This window comes from Salvelinus sp. IW2-2015, linkage group LG25 (genome assembly GCF_002910315.2).
Source record: "Salvelinus sp. IW2-2015 linkage group LG25, ASM291031v2, whole genome shotgun sequence".
NCBI classification, from domain to species: Eukaryota; Metazoa; Chordata; class Actinopteri; order Salmoniformes; family Salmonidae; genus Salvelinus; species Salvelinus sp. IW2-2015.
In genome coordinates, this window is record NC_036865.1 from 18792140 (window position 1) to 18809909 (window position 17770).

At 42.3% G+C, this 17770-nt stretch overlaps 1 protein-coding gene across 1 annotated transcript in view; it reads right to left on the bottom strand.

Annotated features, from left to right (window-relative positions):
* ccser2a (coiled-coil serine-rich protein 2a) overlaps nt 1–17770 on the bottom strand; it is a 69808-nt gene that overhangs the window by 17903 nt on the left and 34135 nt on the right. Inside the window, 4 exon segments of the mRNA XM_070434811.1 lie at nt 187–298; nt 4896–5013; nt 15692–15897; nt 16073–17399. Of these exon segments, the coding sequence (XP_070290912.1) occupies nt 187–298; nt 4896–5013; nt 15692–15897; nt 16073–17399 (1763 nt within the window).

The window sequence follows — 17770 nt, forward strand, 5'->3', positions numbered from 1 at the left end:
TTTGCCACATTGACTAGGCTTAAATGGGAAAATTAAGTCATTTATCAAATGCACTCTGGCTTTATCCAGAAAATATCCAATATTGGCCAATCATATTTCACACAGCAGCTTTATATTCATGAATACAGCACACCTAGTAGACTATGTTGTGTTTGGTCTTTTTGCCATTTTCATGCTGCGTCTCACCTGTTGTCATTATGGAAGTGGTCTAGTCCATTCCAGCGAGGCTGTCTCCTCCTCCAGTGACCCTTTCGTCCCCCCCTCTCTGAGCGGTCAGAATGGGCCATCTCATCAGCGTCTAGATGGATGGATGGATGGATAGATCGGTCATCCACAAGGTAGCTTAGAAGTGTGTGTGTGCGTGTGTGTGTGTGTGTAGTGGTTCTATATGTTGCATGTAAACAGCAGAGGAGGCTGGTGGGAGGCTGAAATTGAATAAATGGAATGGAGTAGGGCTGTCCACGACAAAAACAAATCTTTGTCGACCAAGAGTCGTCTGTTCTTTCGACGAATCGAATCGAATTTTTTTATCAAATCAACTGTATTATGCACTGAGCTTGTCTGATGCTTTAAGCAAACGGTTTGATTAAATAATTAAGACACACAAATGACTGATTTGATTGTGCCAGGCTCAGACTTGCTGCGCTGTGTTAAAAAAAGACAGTATGACTGTGTGACTAGCACCTGAATCAGTAGACTATTAAACATACACTCATACAGGTAACACAAGCAGGATCAGTCTTTTTTCTGTAGATCGGAAAGTATTCAGACCCCTTGACTTTTTCCACATTTTGTTACGTTACAGCTTTATTCTGAAACTGATTAAATTGTTTTTATAATCTGCACACAATACCCGCATAATGATAAAGCAAAAACAGTTTTTTTTATAAATGTTTGCAAATGTATAACATTTTTGGAACTGAAATATCACATTTACATAAGTATTCAGACCCTTTACCCAGTACTTTATTGAAGCACTTTTGGCAGCGATTACAGCCTCAAGTCCTCCTGGGTATGATGCTGCAAGCTTGGCATACCTGTATTTGGAGAGTTTCTCCCATTCTTCTCTGAAGATCCTCTCAAGCTCTGTCAGGTTGGATGGGGAGCGTTGCTGCACAGCTATTTTCAGGTCTCTCCAGAGATGTTCGATCGGGTTCAAGTCCGGGTTCTGGCTGGGCCACTAAAGGACATTCAGAGACTTGTCCCGAAGCCACTCCTGCGTTGTCTAGGCTGTGTGCTTAGGGTTGTTATCCTGTTGGAAAGTGAACCTTCGCCACAGTCTGAGCTCCTGAGCGCTCTGAAGCAGGTTTTCATCAAGAATCTCTGTACTTTGCTCTGTTCATCTTTGCCACGATCCTGACTAGTCTCCCAGTCCCTGCTGCTGAAAAACATGATGCTGGCACCACCATGCTTCACCTTATTTTTTGTATTTATTTTTTGACATATATTTTTAATTAACCTTTATTTAACTAGGCAAGTCAATTAAGAACAAATTCTTCTTTACAATGACGGCCTACACCGGCCAAACCCGGGCGACGCTGGGCCAATTGTGCGGCGCCCAATGGGTTGTGATACACCTTAGGGATGGGCCAGGTTTCCTCCAGACTTGACGCTTGGCATTCAGGCCAAAGTGTTCAATCTTGGTTTCATCTGACCAGATAATAATTTGTCTCATGGTCTGAGAGTCTTTTGGCAAACTCCAAGTGGGCTGTCATGTGCCTTTTACTGAGGAGTAGCTTCCGTCTGGCCACTCTACCATAAAGGCCTGATTAGTGGAGTGCTGCAGAGATGGTTATCTTTCTGGAAGGTTCTCCCATCATCCACAGAGGAAATCTAGAGCTCTGTCAGACTGACCATCGGATTCTTGGTCACCTCCCTGACCACGGCCCTTCTCCTCAGATTTCTCAGTTTGGCCGGGGGAGCAGCTCTTGGAAGAGTCTTGGTGGTTCCAGACTTCTTCCATTTAAGAATGATGGATGCCACTGTGTTCTTGGAGACCTTCAATACTGCAGACATTTTTTGGTAACCTTCCCCAGATCTGTGCCTCGACACAATCCTGTCTCTGAGCTCTACAGACAATTCCTTCGACCTCATGGCTTGGTTTTTGCTTTGACATGGACTGTCAACTGTGGAACCTTATATAGACAGGTGTGTGTCTTTCCAAATCATGTCCAATCAATTGAATTTACCACAGATGGACTCCAATCAAGTTGTAGCAACATCTCAAGGATGATCAATGGAAACAGGATGCACCTGAGCTCAATTTTGAGTCTCATAGCAAAGGGTCTGAATACTTATGTAAATATGGTATTTCTGTTTTTTGCAAACATTTCTAAAACCTGTCATTATGGGGTATTGTGTGTAGATTGCTGAGGATTTTTTATACATTTTAGAATAAGGCTGTAATGTAAGAAAATGTGGAAAAAAGTCAAGGGTCTGAATACTTTCTGAAGGCTCTGTATATGGATATTTATGAAGCCAGGCACATTTAACAGTTAGGCTATTGATTATGGACCTAATTAAGTCAGGGTGTCTTCTCCTCACTTTTCTTAGACAATTAGGCAAGGGCTGTTATCCAACGTGGGAGAAAGCACATTTGTTATAAAATAATTATATTTTTTATTTGTGTTGCACCATTGTTCTTACATAATATAACAATATACAATTTCAGTAGCACATGTCTTAGACTGATGGCCTATGGCATCCCCACGGCCTCCAAAATAAACAGGTGTCTTGTACACCATGAGTTTTTGTTTGTTTTTTTGCTACTGCTCGACTAAAGAAATCTCGGTCGACCAACAGCCTATCGACCAAACAATCGACCAGTCGACTAAGTGGGGTCAGCCCTAGATAGGGTCAAACGTGGCTTCCATTTGTTTGATGTGTCAATACCATTCCATTCTGGTAAACAGAGTCCTGTATACACAAACATTGCCTCATGGGACAAGATTAACTTAGTGGGACACACACACACACACACACACACACACACAACACACACACACACACACACACACACACACACACACCACACACACACACACACACACACACACACACACACACAACACACACACACACACTTTAACAAATAGTGAAATAATGATACTTCAAGCAGTTTTTCATCTCATAACACATTCACTGATTTGTACTGAATAAGACATCAAACCCAAGAAGAAGGCAGTTCTAGCTTCAAGCTAAGACCAACAGTCAGACAGTATGACTCTCAGGGGTTAACATCAACAGAGAAAATTAACAAACTCATACACACCCACAAAACACCCACCCACAAGATACTTACATTACAGACACAGACAGACACACAATTACTCTTCCAAATAGAGCAACCAAGGAACATAAATATTTGGCAACACTCTAATCAAACAAGCCATTAATGAACTGAGACAAAATAAAAAAGACAAACTGCATAAAATTGTGTGCCAGTCTTCAAATAACTCAATCTTACGGTTGTAGCATGAGAGTTCTTCAGCTGAGGACTAGACAAATACCTTACCCAGCCTCTCTCCACATACCGCAACTGAAGACGACCCCGTCTAAATAGTTAGCCCAGTAATTCCAGAAGTGACCTGCTACATTCCAACATGCTCTGCAACATCCGTGAACTTCTTCTCAACATGTACAAAACTCAAATCCAAAGATTACAAATCCAAAGTGGTAAAACGAAGAGGGAAAAGAGTGGGCTAAAGTCCTAGTCAGCTTTTTAAAGGGCTGGAGAAACTCTTCCACCCTGCTGTCTGTTTCCGGAGAAACTCCCCAAGTGGCCAGAGAGGGAGAGGCTGGGGTGGCTGTGTCTGTGGCCAGGCAGAGAGTCACCGGCTTGGGCAGGGTGGGGAGAGACCACCAGGACCTCTCCTGTCATTGGAGCTGGAGCCTGCCTTCAGGAGAAAATAGCAGGGCCTCCTTTTCCCTTCCCCTTCCTGCTTGGCTGGCAGAGCCTGTGCCCATGGGAAGGAGGGAGGAAGGGGAGGAGAGGGAGGATGGGCCTAAGGCTATGCTACATTGAAGCTCTCTCCTTTCCTCCCCTCTCTTTAGGCCTGCCACGGAGGGCTGAGCATGGCTGGACCCTCTGTCCGCTCCCCTGTCCCTTAACTACGACCCCTCGCTATGACATAGAGCTATAAATAAATACGGTCTCTTTCCAGGATGCCGGTTGGATTCACAATCCTTCAGAGTGAACGTTCCTGTCACACACACACACACACACACACAAACACAACACACTCAATGTAGCGCTCTGTGAACTGAAAAACCAGTCTGTGTGTGTGTTTGTGTGTATAGAGACAGAACGAGATGCACTTTGGGTTGTCTGTTTTATGGTCATAAAGGGACCCTTGTTAGCAATCCTTTGGCAAGACTGGTCAGCAGTCTCACACTGGGCCAAGTGTTTTCAGAGCAGTGGAAAGAACTGCATTCGCCATGAATGACACTGTCAGTATGGCATTCACAATACAGTGGAGAGACTTCATTACCTAAGATTCATGATCAATGACCGATGATCTCTGACGTAGGGAGTTTGTGATGGCTTGTATAACGCAGACACACACATAGATGCCCACACACACCCACAGCACACCTACACACACAAATACAATCCTGCTGTCTCTGAGAATAGAGACCTATTCACCAAAACTATCTCCTTACCTAATCAGCAGTTGAAATAGGACCAGAGGAATGTGTCATGATTAGAGATTAAATTGTCATTTCCATAGGTGTGCCATGATTACATTTACAGAATGGAATCAAGAGCTACACTCAAAAGGTGAGTGTCTGGTCACAGTGATTAGGCTTTAATTGGAATGATTATGGCTCTACTGAACCAATCATTAGTGTTGAGCACCAAGCCTGGGGAAAGATGAAGGAAGCGATGACTGTACCTGGAGCCACTGTTGTCTGTGTTCGTAGAGATCCGTCCTCAGGGAGGTCCACGTCCAGCATGAGGTCGTCGTCCTCCAGGTCAGCTGGCTCCAGGGGGTCCAGGTTGTTCAGAATGTCCTGCATGGTGGAAGAGACAAAAGTTGGTTCCATTGATGTTATGTTATTTCGATTCAATTTATATTATGACAATACTCAAGCGAGTAAGCGAACTGTTTTGTTTTGTCAGTTCACAAGAGATCCTCAAAAAAAGATTGTACAGAATGTCGGGGTATTTCAAAAAACATCTCACAACGCTCCCATCTGTAAAGGCATGATTAGTTCACTGTTTTTGTCTGCCGGTGCAAAAGTAGTGAGTACATTTTTATGCTAACAGTTCTCCCTTTGAATCAGATTCTCACGGACAAACACAGGTTGTTATTCAAAACAACAAGAAGCAGAGTCGGAGACAACAAAAGATTTGCAGAAATGAATTTCTCAAAAGAAACATCACTCTTGAATGAGTATAATAATATAAAATCGGTAAGTATGTCTTATTATTAAAGCTAAAATAGTCTGCACTTTGCTTGTTGTTGAATTCAAAGCATAACATACCCAAAAACCCAAAAGCAAAAAAGGCAAGAGTACAAATTATTACTTCAAAGTATGAAGTGTTGATTTGTACTCCTCACCTTTTTGCTTTCCAAAGCATCAATTCCCAGGCAATGTTGTGCTTCAGCAGAAAATGAAAATACATAGCGAGGCCTTTACTTGAACATGTACCCACAAAATGATGGTGGTTGGTGGTATTTAATGGATGTTGTGTTATTAAAGGTTAGATAATGGTTATCTAAATCAAAAACTGGCATTGAAGCAGGGAACCATGATAGAAAACAGAAAAATAACAATCCAATATCTTCTGATCCATACTTATATCTGCCAGTGCACCCAACTGAACTGTACTCAGTCTTTCTCCCACACGCCTGCTCTCCTCTGCGCCCTCCTCTGCTTTTTACTACTTCTATTATCACCCTCTTTACTTCTCCCACTCTCTTTTTCCCTTTCTCTGTCCTCTTCCTCTCGTCTCCTCGCTCTCTTCCATTCTCCTCACCTCCTCCCCCACTCCATCCCTCTCTCCTCTAGAGGTTCCTCATGCAGAGCAGGCCTTAGTCACGGCACGTTGCTCGAGAGGAAATGGCATTTCACACTGGCAGGCTGCAGCTTAGCTGAGCGGGCCACATAATCTCCCCCAAGGAGGAGAAAAAGGCTGGTTGAATGAACTGGGAATCTGGGGTCATATTTCACACAAATCCCACTCCAGCTGACTGCCTTGGGGCTCTGACGTTGGAACCGCCAGCCAAACAGAGAGGACTGGGGAGTCCAACAGAACCACAGTACCAGAGCAGGTCCCCATGTTGAAATGAAGCTAGCTCCAGTGGTGGTCCCCTCAGTGGTGCTACACCTCCTGCCTGTTCAGTAGATGCAGACTTATTGGCAACTGATTTTCAGGATTAGCATGATTATCCATCTCTCTCGCCATACATCTTTCATATAAAGATATTTCATTCATTGAGTTTACACGTTCAAATATTTAATCGATTGAGGTTACACATTATTCACATTATGATTACATCAATTCAGGATGCATTTTGCTGTGGTTGTGCACAGGGACTGTAACATGCTATGGAAATTCCTGCACCATTCTGTGTCCCTCAGTCAGTTAACCTCACATTCCCCATCTTCTCCCTACTACCCTCTCAATCTGCACCCGGTGGGGAGATCAATGGAGAATAATAAACCAAAGGAAAAGCCTTGGCCCATTCAACCCCATATTGAATTGAAACTTCAAACAAACACAACTCTCTGTTCAGATATGAATCTGAGGTTAGCTGAGGCTCAAAACACACACAGATGACCTCATATGACCCACTAGTATATGACCCACTAGTGTGATTAATATATGATGTAGCTTTGCCCCCACAACCCAAGCCCTGCAGAACTTCAGCCTGCCTAACCCAGAAACGTAATCAATACAACATGAAACTAGAACAAATGAAAAAGACTAACTTCTGGGTAAATGATTTTTCTACTGTATAAGGAATCATGGGTACAAATATAAACATCCAAACGTCTAATACATCCTAGAGGGGCTTAGGAAATTAGTCTGAAACTGTTCAAATCAATAGCTGTCGCAGATTCTCAGACGTAGTCACCAGCCCCTCTGCCTGAGATTAGAATTATCATGGCATTTTCATTACATGTCCATTCTGCTTCCCATAACTCTCAATGAAGGCTTCAGAGCTGCCTGCAGATCAACTGCTGCTCCTTCAGTAGATCTTCACTCTAATTGAAGGTCATTCCCAGACTAAATGTAACACAGTGGGGCTTACTGCAATGTAAGATACTGAAGATTTCAAAACTGTTTCTTTGATAAAAGACCAATACAGTATCTCCAAATAAAGTTTTACTAACCTGTGTGTGAGTATGCCTCCACAATGCCTCCACAATGACATTATGTTGAACTTATTCTACACTGAAGTTCTGAGTTGAAAGCACTAAGCTTGTCCTTTAAATATAAAATATGCCCTCTACCTCTACAATGATAGCACTTCTTTGTAATCCAATTATTCGACTCATTTACTGCTCTTGAACTAATGCATTTCCCCCAAACTCAATTCTCAGGCTCTAGCCAACTGCATATGACCATTCTCTGTGGTTCTATAAAGGATGTAATGTGGTGTAATCTAGGCGTCCGTTGCTGCAAAGGGCTTATTGACTTTTACAGGGACAATTAGAGGGTCACTATGAGCAAGGAAAGTGTTAGAGAGATTGATGAGAGCAGAACTTCCCTTCCAAGGACACTAGGATGATACTGACTTGGGCACAAAAGAGAGATTTAAGGAGAGAAGGCCCCATAGCGCTGATCTAAGGTCAGTTGTGCTGCTTTAGGTTGGGACATTCAGGGTTGGGATGGTTAAAGGTGATAGGCAAAGGTTTCCCTGTACATTTAAAAAAAAAATGTATAACAGCTACATTTGAAAGACCTTCAAAATCGTGACTTGTCCAGATAATCAGAGACTAAAAACCAGTAAAACATAACATTTCTCATTAATTGTCATACCCCGCAGTCTGTTGACAGACGCTACGATACCATTTATGTTACGTGTGTCTGTCCACAAAAATTATGAGCTCACAGGCTGGATTTTGTACTGGTAGGAACACAAGCAGAATTTTCACATTTTCCATTAGATCCAGCTATTTCAGTGAGGAAATAATCCGGTGCCAGGATCATTTGCCCTCTGACTGCCTACAGTGACCTCGCATAAAGAAACGTTCCAAAAAGCGGAATCCGCATTGACCACCATAGAGAGTCAACGAACGTTTTATTTCCGCTTTGCCCAGCGGAGTGGAACCCGACGGTCATATGGGCGGCAGAAGTGGTGGGAAATAGATCACTGCTCTATTTTCTCTGCTTCTGGTGACAGGTGCCCCTTCGTTCAGCCAACCCGAACCCACCAGAATGTGTTGGAGGGAGAGTGGTCGGTGTAGATTGGTTTAAATTCATCCAGATTTCAAATGAGGAAAATGGGGGACATTATATGAACGCTTTCATTTGCGGAAGCAGAAGCGGATTCTGACGCCAGTGTGTGAATACGGCTTGAGAGCGGCGGCGGTCGGATTTATGCTAAATGACAAGACAAGAAGCTGTTGTCCATCTAGCTGACTATAATAAATGACTTGAAACGACACTGTTTACAGGGTTTTGTATTTAAGGACAGTGCTAAAGTGGTGCTTGTATTTGGTGTGTGTGTGTTCTGATACGGTGTCTCTTTGTACTTGGCATGAGGGAATTAGGCCTTTCATAATTACACTACATACATCTCTCCCTCTTCGTTCCATTTTCATCCTCCTGTCATCTCTATTTGATGCGAACAGAGCTACGGGGATAAGTGAGTGACAGATTCGTCCTCCACTCTTTTCATAAACCTCTGCCTTCATTATGCCTCCTTCAACCAGGTGCCTGCCTTTGCCTTGCCTGCCTGCCCACACTTGACTGCTTTTATCAACTTCATAATCAATTCAACAAACCCAAAAGCAGCAAAGTAAAAGTAAGCCTGGTTTACATCAAGCAGGCTATATAAGGAAAGACGCGAGGAGGCAAAACTAGATCGTTTTAGAATGTTATGTTGTGGAACAAAATGACAGTCTAAATGGAGATTAAATGGAGACCTTCGACTATCACATTTAAAACAGACTAAGGGAGTTACTAATAGTTTCCACTGTGGTCAGCAACCAACAGGAAAATATGATGACTACATTGAGCCCACTAATCTTAGGGCTGACACAGATCACCGTCATCATTGTAAATACTTTCAAAAAAACAGTAGTAACCACTATCAAATGTGTTTCTACAGGTTCTGGCTGATGTCACATTGGTTCAGTATAGCAGCTATAAATGCATGCAGGCGTATGTCATATACTAAGAGGGAAGACAGAAGGCAAGAGAGAGAAATAAGAAATCAATTAATTATCAGACAAGACAATGTAGGGACATGTTAGCTAATATCTAGGCTGCTTTGTTTGCCACGCAGAAATTGCCAACTAATATGACAACAGTCTGCTTGCTGAGTGTGTGTACTATAACAGCAGTGTACTGCAGAGAGAAAGGCTTAACACCTAGCTCATTTATCTGCTAATGAATTAGGCTGTCACCACCCAGCGCTACAAAGCCTAACATTAGATCCAAATAAATAAATCAAGAAGCAGCAGCTCTGCGGCTTTGAAGTCAGAGAGGAGGCGAGGATTAGAGACAGAGCGCCGTCAGGAGCTTGCTCTGCTACTGAGAGGATATGTCTCACATGAGAGAAGCCGAGTTCAAATAAAAACACAGCAAATACTAGGTATCTGCAGAAATAAGGAATAAACAGGCCAAGGAGAGAGTAAGTGAAAAGAATAGAAGAGAGAGTGGCTTCACATTGTTTATTCCAATGTCTATCAGTGACAGCATTTCGGTGGAAATAGCCATTTCAGGTACATTAGAATGAATACAGACAGCCACTCTACAATATGTCTTCCACTGGCTATTTTTAACCAAAGCACATGTTTTTATGAAAATGAAAGGCTACAGAAGTGTTCATACACGTTTTGATTTCACTTGGTTTTGAGAAACTTACCCCAACAGCGATAGACCTCCTCGGGCTCATTGGGCAGTATGAGGGGAAGCAGAAAACATGAACAACGGCTACAGAAACACCCAAATACGGCATTTTAGAAACAGCAAAGCTCCCAATATAGTGAGGCAGGTCTTTAGATGTTGTACATATCGTGTCATTTCAAACTTTATCCAGACTGTTATATTTCATTTTGTTGGACTCAAACGTTACTTTTTCATGCATATGCATGCACTTACATTCTTGTTTCCATTGCGATGATAGTGACGGTCTCTATAGCAACCAAATCGAGCCAAATAAATATTAGCTGTTACCATATCATTATAGCCCATTTAGGACATATCTTTGCCAATATCCACAAAACAGACAAGCGTCAACTTTCATCTGCAGGATGCTTGTACACACGCAAGCAGGGATAAGAATGGGAATGTGAACGTATCGCTCGAGTTCAACAAAATATCATGCCATTTATATCCAAAACAGAGATTAATAAAATGCTATTATAATACATTAAAACCTCTAATATGAGGGTAGGAGTACTTCTAATTATGAAGCTGGCTGTCTACTACTCAACAGCAGGCTATAGGAAATCATCAAGTGAAAAACATGGAAACCAGGTGATGTACTTCTCTTACCACACACACACTTATGTCATATTTAACTTAACACTGCTATCAAGTGGAGTAACAGAGGTATTGCAACACAGCTTAACTAGGATGACTGTGATTTTTTTTGTCTGGGTTCTGTGTTATGAAGCTCTTTTACAACACAGGATCATAAGACGTTTGTCAGGTTAATCCAACACCAGACGACAGATCATCATGGCTGGCTGTTGCCTCTTAAGAGACTTGTCTGTCTACACTGAGTGTACAAAACATTAGGAACACCTTCCAACATCATCATCTGCACATCTATCACTCCAGTGTTAATCTGCTAAAATGTAATTACTTCGCTACTACTGCCTATTTATTGCCTTACCTGTTTACTCCATTTGCACACACTGTATATAGATGTTTCTATTGTTGTTGACTGTACTTTTGTCTTGGCCAGGTCGCAGTTGTAAATGAGAACTTGTTTTCAACTGGCCTACCTGGTTAAATAAAGGTGAAATAAAAAAATAAAATAAAAATAAAAATAAAATTTTTTTTTTTTTTTTTTTTATCAACCAACACATTTGAGTTCAGTCATAAAATGTGTTGTAATATTTGTTCCATCTTTTCAGGGGGATGAAATTGAAATTATAGCTAGCTCTGCAATGTTTGTTGGAAAAAGAGAGATACTTTGAAAAAAGTATCCTTTTCAATTAATCGAAAGTGAGACATGGCAATCAGCACAAAGGCAAAAAGGCAATTTTTAAACAATGGATGAGCTTTTCTTAGTAATCTACTTGAGAACCATTTAGGGTTGAATAAGTGAAGTTTTTAGAGAGAGGTTTACTGCTTTTATATTTAATCATCTCAACCCACCCACCCAATTCATATTCATTATATAGATAGGCACATTTTATCTTGTCTGGTTTAGCGTCCCAAGTTAAGCGAACATTTTTTTGCTCATATGATTTTAAAAATGAATCATTAGGAGTAGGTAGGGCCATAAGTGAGTAAACTGAGAAATGACTAAGGAGTTAATCAGGGCAATTTTTTCCATAAATAGACAGGTATTCATCTCTCCGTGGTTGCAGGATCTTGTCTAGTTTTACAAGTTTTCTTTTGAAATTCCTTGAGGAGAGCTCATTTATATCTTTTGTGATATGAATACCAAGTATGTCTACTTCACCGTCAGCCCATTTTATAGGTAAACTGCAGGGTAATGTAAAATTAATTTTTTTTAAAGATCCAATACGTAATATTGTGCACTTATCATAATTAGGTTTTAGTCCAGAGAGTCCAGAAAATGTATCTAGATCTTCAATGAGACATTGCAGGGATCTAGCTTGCGGACTTAATATAAAACTTGAGTTATCGGCATTCATGGACACATTTGTTTTTAAACCTTGGATTTCTAATCCTCTAATGTGGTTATTGGATCTGATTTTAATGACTAGCATTTCGATGGCCATAACGAATAGATATGGTGACAGCGGCCACCCTTGTTTAACTCCTCTTGACAATTCAAAACTCTCTGAGAAGTAGCCGTCATTTACTATTTTACACCTGGGGTTGCTATACATTATTTTTACCCATTTTATAAGAGAATCACCGAAACTGAAAAAATCCAGGCATTTATAATTAAAATCCAGTCTTACTTTATCAGCTATAGATACCAGGCCTGGCCTCTAAGATGTTTCATGACGTTCTATTATTTCTAGTAGTTGTCGTATATATTATCTTCAATGTATCGTCCATGTAAAAAACCTGTCTGATCAGGATGAACAATACCTGGTAAAACCTATGCATTTCGCTAGTATTTTTGCATTACAACATTAAAGTGTAAGGGGCCTCCAGTTTCTTAGATAGACTGGGTCTTTATATTTGCCATCTGGGTCTTGTTTTAATAATAGAGAAATCAGACCTTCCTGCTGAGTATCTGACAGACTACCATTTCTATAGGAGTAGTTAAAACAATCTAACAATGGAGCTTTTAGTATATCAAAAAAGGATATACTAAGAATTCCTTACCGTAATCTTCATTCAGTGGGATAGGATGGGACGGAAAAGAGAACATCGCCTAAAATAATTAGCTTCCTCTTTTAAAATATAATTTGGAGAATCATAGATGACTCCGTCTTCAGTAACGAGTTTCTCCAAATTTTATTTGTTAGCGTTCCTGTACTGGAGATTCAGGAAGCATTTTGTGCATTTTTATCCATATTCCATCCAGTTTGATTTATTTTTGTAATAGATTACATTAGATTGTTCTTGAATAAGTTCCTCAAGTTATTTTTGTTTTTCCTCATACATTTTTTGTATCTCTGTAGTGTCATTTGTATTGCTATCTACCTGTACTATTAGTTTCTCTTGTCTCTTTAGACAGAAACTGCTTTTTTATTATTGATGAATATGGAATTGAATGACCTCTGAAGGTACATTTAAAGGTATCCCAAACAATAAGGGGATTTGCGGAACCTATATTATACTGGAAAAATTCAGTTATAAATTATTTTGTCTTAGTTAAAAATAGGTTGTCCTCCAGTAAACTTCGATACAATTTCCAATATCCCTGTCCACGTGGAAAATCTATAACAGTTATGCCAATTAAATGATGATCCGATCGCATTCTGTCTCCTATTAAAACTTTTTTAACCTTTGATGCAAGAGAGAAAGAGACAAGAAAGTAGTCAAGACGAATAGCTTGATTAAGTCTCCTCCATGTATATCTCACTAGGTTGGTTTTTTTAGTCTCCAAATATTAACTATTTCTAATGTGTCCATAATATTTGTGATTCCTTAAGGGCACGGTGATGGTAGTTTGTAGAGTGATTACCTTTACGGTCCATTGAGGTACTTAACACTGTGTTATAGTCTCCTACCATAATGATTTGATCATTTGTTGCCTATAAGTTCAATAAATTGGTATAAATGTTTTCGAAAAAGTATGGATCATCCTGATTTGGACCATATAGATTAATCAGCCAAATCTGTTTTTCATCCACTTTCATATTCAAAAAGATCCACCTTTCTTGCGAATCATTCGTGACTATTTGTACATTCAGATCAAAATGTTTGTTAATTAATATCATCACACCTTTGAGTTCCTTTGTCCATGACAGTAATTATTTCACCACCACATTCCTTTTTCCACGCAACTTCATTTAAGGATGTAGAGTAAGTTTCCTGTAAACAGTATATGTTATATTCCTTTTCTTTTAGCCACGTGAAGACTGATCTTCTTTACTTATAATCTGCTAAACTGTTACAATTATAACTGGTTATACTTATTTCACCCCTTACCATAACTAGATACTATTCTCAGTCTAAATTGACCATAATTAGTGCTTGTAAAGTTACTTCCATCAGAGGTATTATGACAGTCAAAACTAGAGCTTTCAAATGTCTGATATTTATAATTCAAGAAAAGGGTTCTAGCAATATCTGTTTTATTCCCTTGCCTGTTTGCCTGTGAGCCAATGCCTCAGATGTTAGAAAATTGAGACAAGATATTATGTGTGTAGCAAATCTGAGTAGGTTGATGTGTATGATATTGGATGTGATTTAGTGAGAGTGTGTACGATGTCTGTATAAGAGTAAGATTATAATGTCTGATGTCCAAATAAATAATAACTCTGCCAATTTGCATGGTTGAGTGTCTGTGTGTGTAACATGTAGTGCGTATAGCCTTGATATTCATGATGATAATTGTAATTCATATCGTATCACCGTCATAGTTGCATCATAATTAACTTTAACATCATTGAAAAACACATCCCAGCATTTCCATAGCAATTGACGTGTCACATGATCATGAAAGAGACCTTGCATTACTCTAGAGACGGCTTCACTACAGTACAAATGTATTCCGTACAATATGTTATTACAGAGTCCCCTGTTCTACTCCAATCTATACTTCTTTATCAGTGTAACAAATGGCTTTGGCCACATGGTGTCACCCTACATACATGCTTTACTTTGCTGTGTTTGCTCTGCATCACGTGTTCCAAACAAATGCAGCACATCTCAAGGGTGCTTTGACCCAATAGGCCAAACAATTAGGACACAGTATGTTAGATGGACCCTATTCTACTAGGCTTACCAGATACATGAATATCTTTGTCATTGTATCAGTACAATGATTTATGGCTGTTGGATTGTGGGTTCGATTCCCGAAGCCGTTCGCATGACTTTAAGTCGTTTGGATAAAAGCGTCTGCTAAATATTATTATTATATATTAGAGAGAGTCACTCACACCCACTCAGAACAGTTGGCATCCCCAGACAGCTCTCTCCTCAATACACACTGTCTCAGTTGTCTATGCACCAGTGTTCGGTCAACAGTTCTGTGTCTTCATGTAATGGTAAACCCCAGAGGAAGGGAAGAAAAGACTAAGCTGATTAACTGTTTTAAATCCCCGTCATTAAGCTCGTTAAACATTCCAGAGCCAATGGCACCGGAACACAGAGAGGAAAACAGAAAGAAACTGTTCGATTATCTCCAGGAGATCATATGTGGCTTGTAAGGAGCTATGCAGACATTCCTGAATCTGGGAACCTCAAAGGAGGGAGACCTTGGTTGGGAGTGGGTGGCTGGCAGCCTTGGCATTCACATTCCCTTTCTGACCTGAGTCTTTGTTCTCCTAATCCCTAATTAAGGATCTAATTTAACAGAAGTTTTAGCAGCGGGATCAATTGATAGAATAAAGCAGGTAGCTCTTGCTGAGAGGACTGGACTGACATAATAGGGTCAAAGGTACACACTATCAGGCCTCTGGTGAATACCAACACTAGTCAATCAGATGAATTAACTTTGTACTGTACTGTGCATCATACAGAAATGACAGTATGTCATTACTATTCAGTGATACTATATCAAGTGTATGCTAAGCGGAAGACAAGGGAATTGCGGACAATAAAAGAGTCTGTTTTTTTCTAAACAATGACTAAATATTCTCCTGACCCTCTCTATGTTCTGACTGTATCTGACCAGCCAGGTAAATATGGGTGTTTCCGTGTGTATGAATTTGGTACCCTGGGGCAAACCAAGCGTTGACTCACCATGCTGTTGAGGCGGTCTGAGTCATCATAGCTCTCACATGGGTGTGTTCTGGGTCCCAGGGGCTCCAGATCCTCCTCGTCCCACATGTAAGTGCCCCCCGAGCTGTTGGAGGGGGATAACTCCAGAGACGAGCCCTGAAGGAAGTCTCCCCTCTCTGGGGTCAGGATGTCAAGGACTGTCCTCACCCCAACTTCCTCCTTCCGCCCTGCACAGGAGACACAAACAGGCCAAACAGTTCATACTGTACATTTTACTGACTGTCAGGAATGACGGGACTGAAGCAGTGTTATCAAAGCTCTAGAGTGGTTAATCGTGGCAACTAGTAGTAACAAATCACAACAGCAGAAGATAAGATTTCAGCAGGTGTTTTTTTCGCTTACCTGAGAGGCCCATCTCATTCCAGTCCATGGTCTCATTCAGGAAGCTCCGCAGGCGGGTCTGAGTGGCAGTACTATCTCTCGTCCTGTTGTCTGGGACATCCCCATCAGCCAGGTTATTAAAGTCATCCAAGAACTCCTCGCTGGTGTCTCCTCGAGAGAGCGATGAGGCTGAGGAGAGAGACATGTCCTCTAGCCCCTCCCCTGTCCCCCTGAGCTGCCCCCCTGAGGTCCTGTCGCTGTCACTAAGGGGGTCTGGAGTGAGGGTGAGGGGGGGTGACTCTGCCCTAACCCCGTCCCCCACTCCTCCAGCCCTGACCTCCCCCTTCACCCTCCCTGTAAACAGGGGTTTCTGCTGCTTGACCTGGCCAGGCCGTGTCAGTCTATAGCCCAGAGCAGAAGGCTTGTTCAGAACACAGTTGGGGAGAAGAGGTTTTTTCAGGGCACTAGGGGTTGTGGAGGGGGAGCCGGCTGAAGAGAGGCTCCGAGGATACTGAAGCCCCCCCAGCCCTGTCCCCAGGCCGAGGCCCATCCCCAGGCCCTGCCTCCCATTCGACAGCTGGTGGGGTCTGATGTGGTTGGTCCTGGGTGGTTGTAGCTGGGTGTTGGCCAGAGGCTTGGCCAGCTCCACTGCCCGGTTAAAGGAGAAGGAGCGTGCCATGGGCAAGTTGGTCGGGGACGGGATCTGCTTGAAGTGGGTGAAACTCTGCGAGCGCACCATGTTGTCCAGTGTGAGGGACTTGAGGCTGTCACTGGACTGGGACAGGCTATCTCTAGAGCTGCTGCGCGGGGAGCTGGAGCTGGCCCGTGGCCTCACCAGCCCTGAGCCTGACTGTCCTGGGCCATCAGTAGCTCCATTTTGGCCTAGTTTGGGGCCTCCACTGAAGGAGTTGCTCTGCCCCTGTCTGGGCCCTGCCTTGGTGCTGGTCTTTGCGGCTTGGCGGGGGATGGCCCTGGGGCTGGAAGTAGATGACTCAGACGAACCAGACCTCCTAACCCTCTTAGGGGTGGATGGGGAGGGTTTTTTGATCTCCCTCCCCCATGTGGAGTGCTGAGTCTTGGGCTTGTCCCCTCCCTCCTTTGGGCATGCATCATCTTCAAGGCTAGTGGGGGTGGTTGGAGTACTGCCCCCGTCTTTCCTCCATTTTAGAGAGAAGGAGGAGGCACGGACCACCCCATTGGGTCTTGCTGGGGGGGTGGTCTTGCTGTCTTGGGGTGAAGGGGTGGTTCCATTGGGTAGGGGGCTGGTGACCCCCGTGGTGGGGCGGACACCGAACTTAGGCAGTCTGGACACCATGGCAAGCTTGATGAGTGTCTTCTCTTCCATCAGCTGCCAGCACACAGAGAGAGAGAGAGAGAGAGAGAGAGAGAGAGAGAGAGAGAGAGAGAGAGAGAGAGAGAGAGAGAGAGAGAGAGAGAGAGAGAGAGAGAGAGAGAGAGAGAGAGAGAGAGAGAGAGAGAGAGAGAGAGAGAGAGAGAGAGAGAGAGAGATCAAAATTACATTTCTGTTGCAAATTCATACTCTCATGCATGCGTGGATGTGGCGGTCCTTGGCTGGCGTGGTTACACATAGTCTGCAGTTGTGAGGCCGGTTGGACGTACTGACAAATTCTCTAAAACAACATTGGAGGCAGATTATGGTAGAGAAATTAACATTAAATTCCCAGGCAACAGCTCTGGTGGCCATTCCTGTGGTCAGCA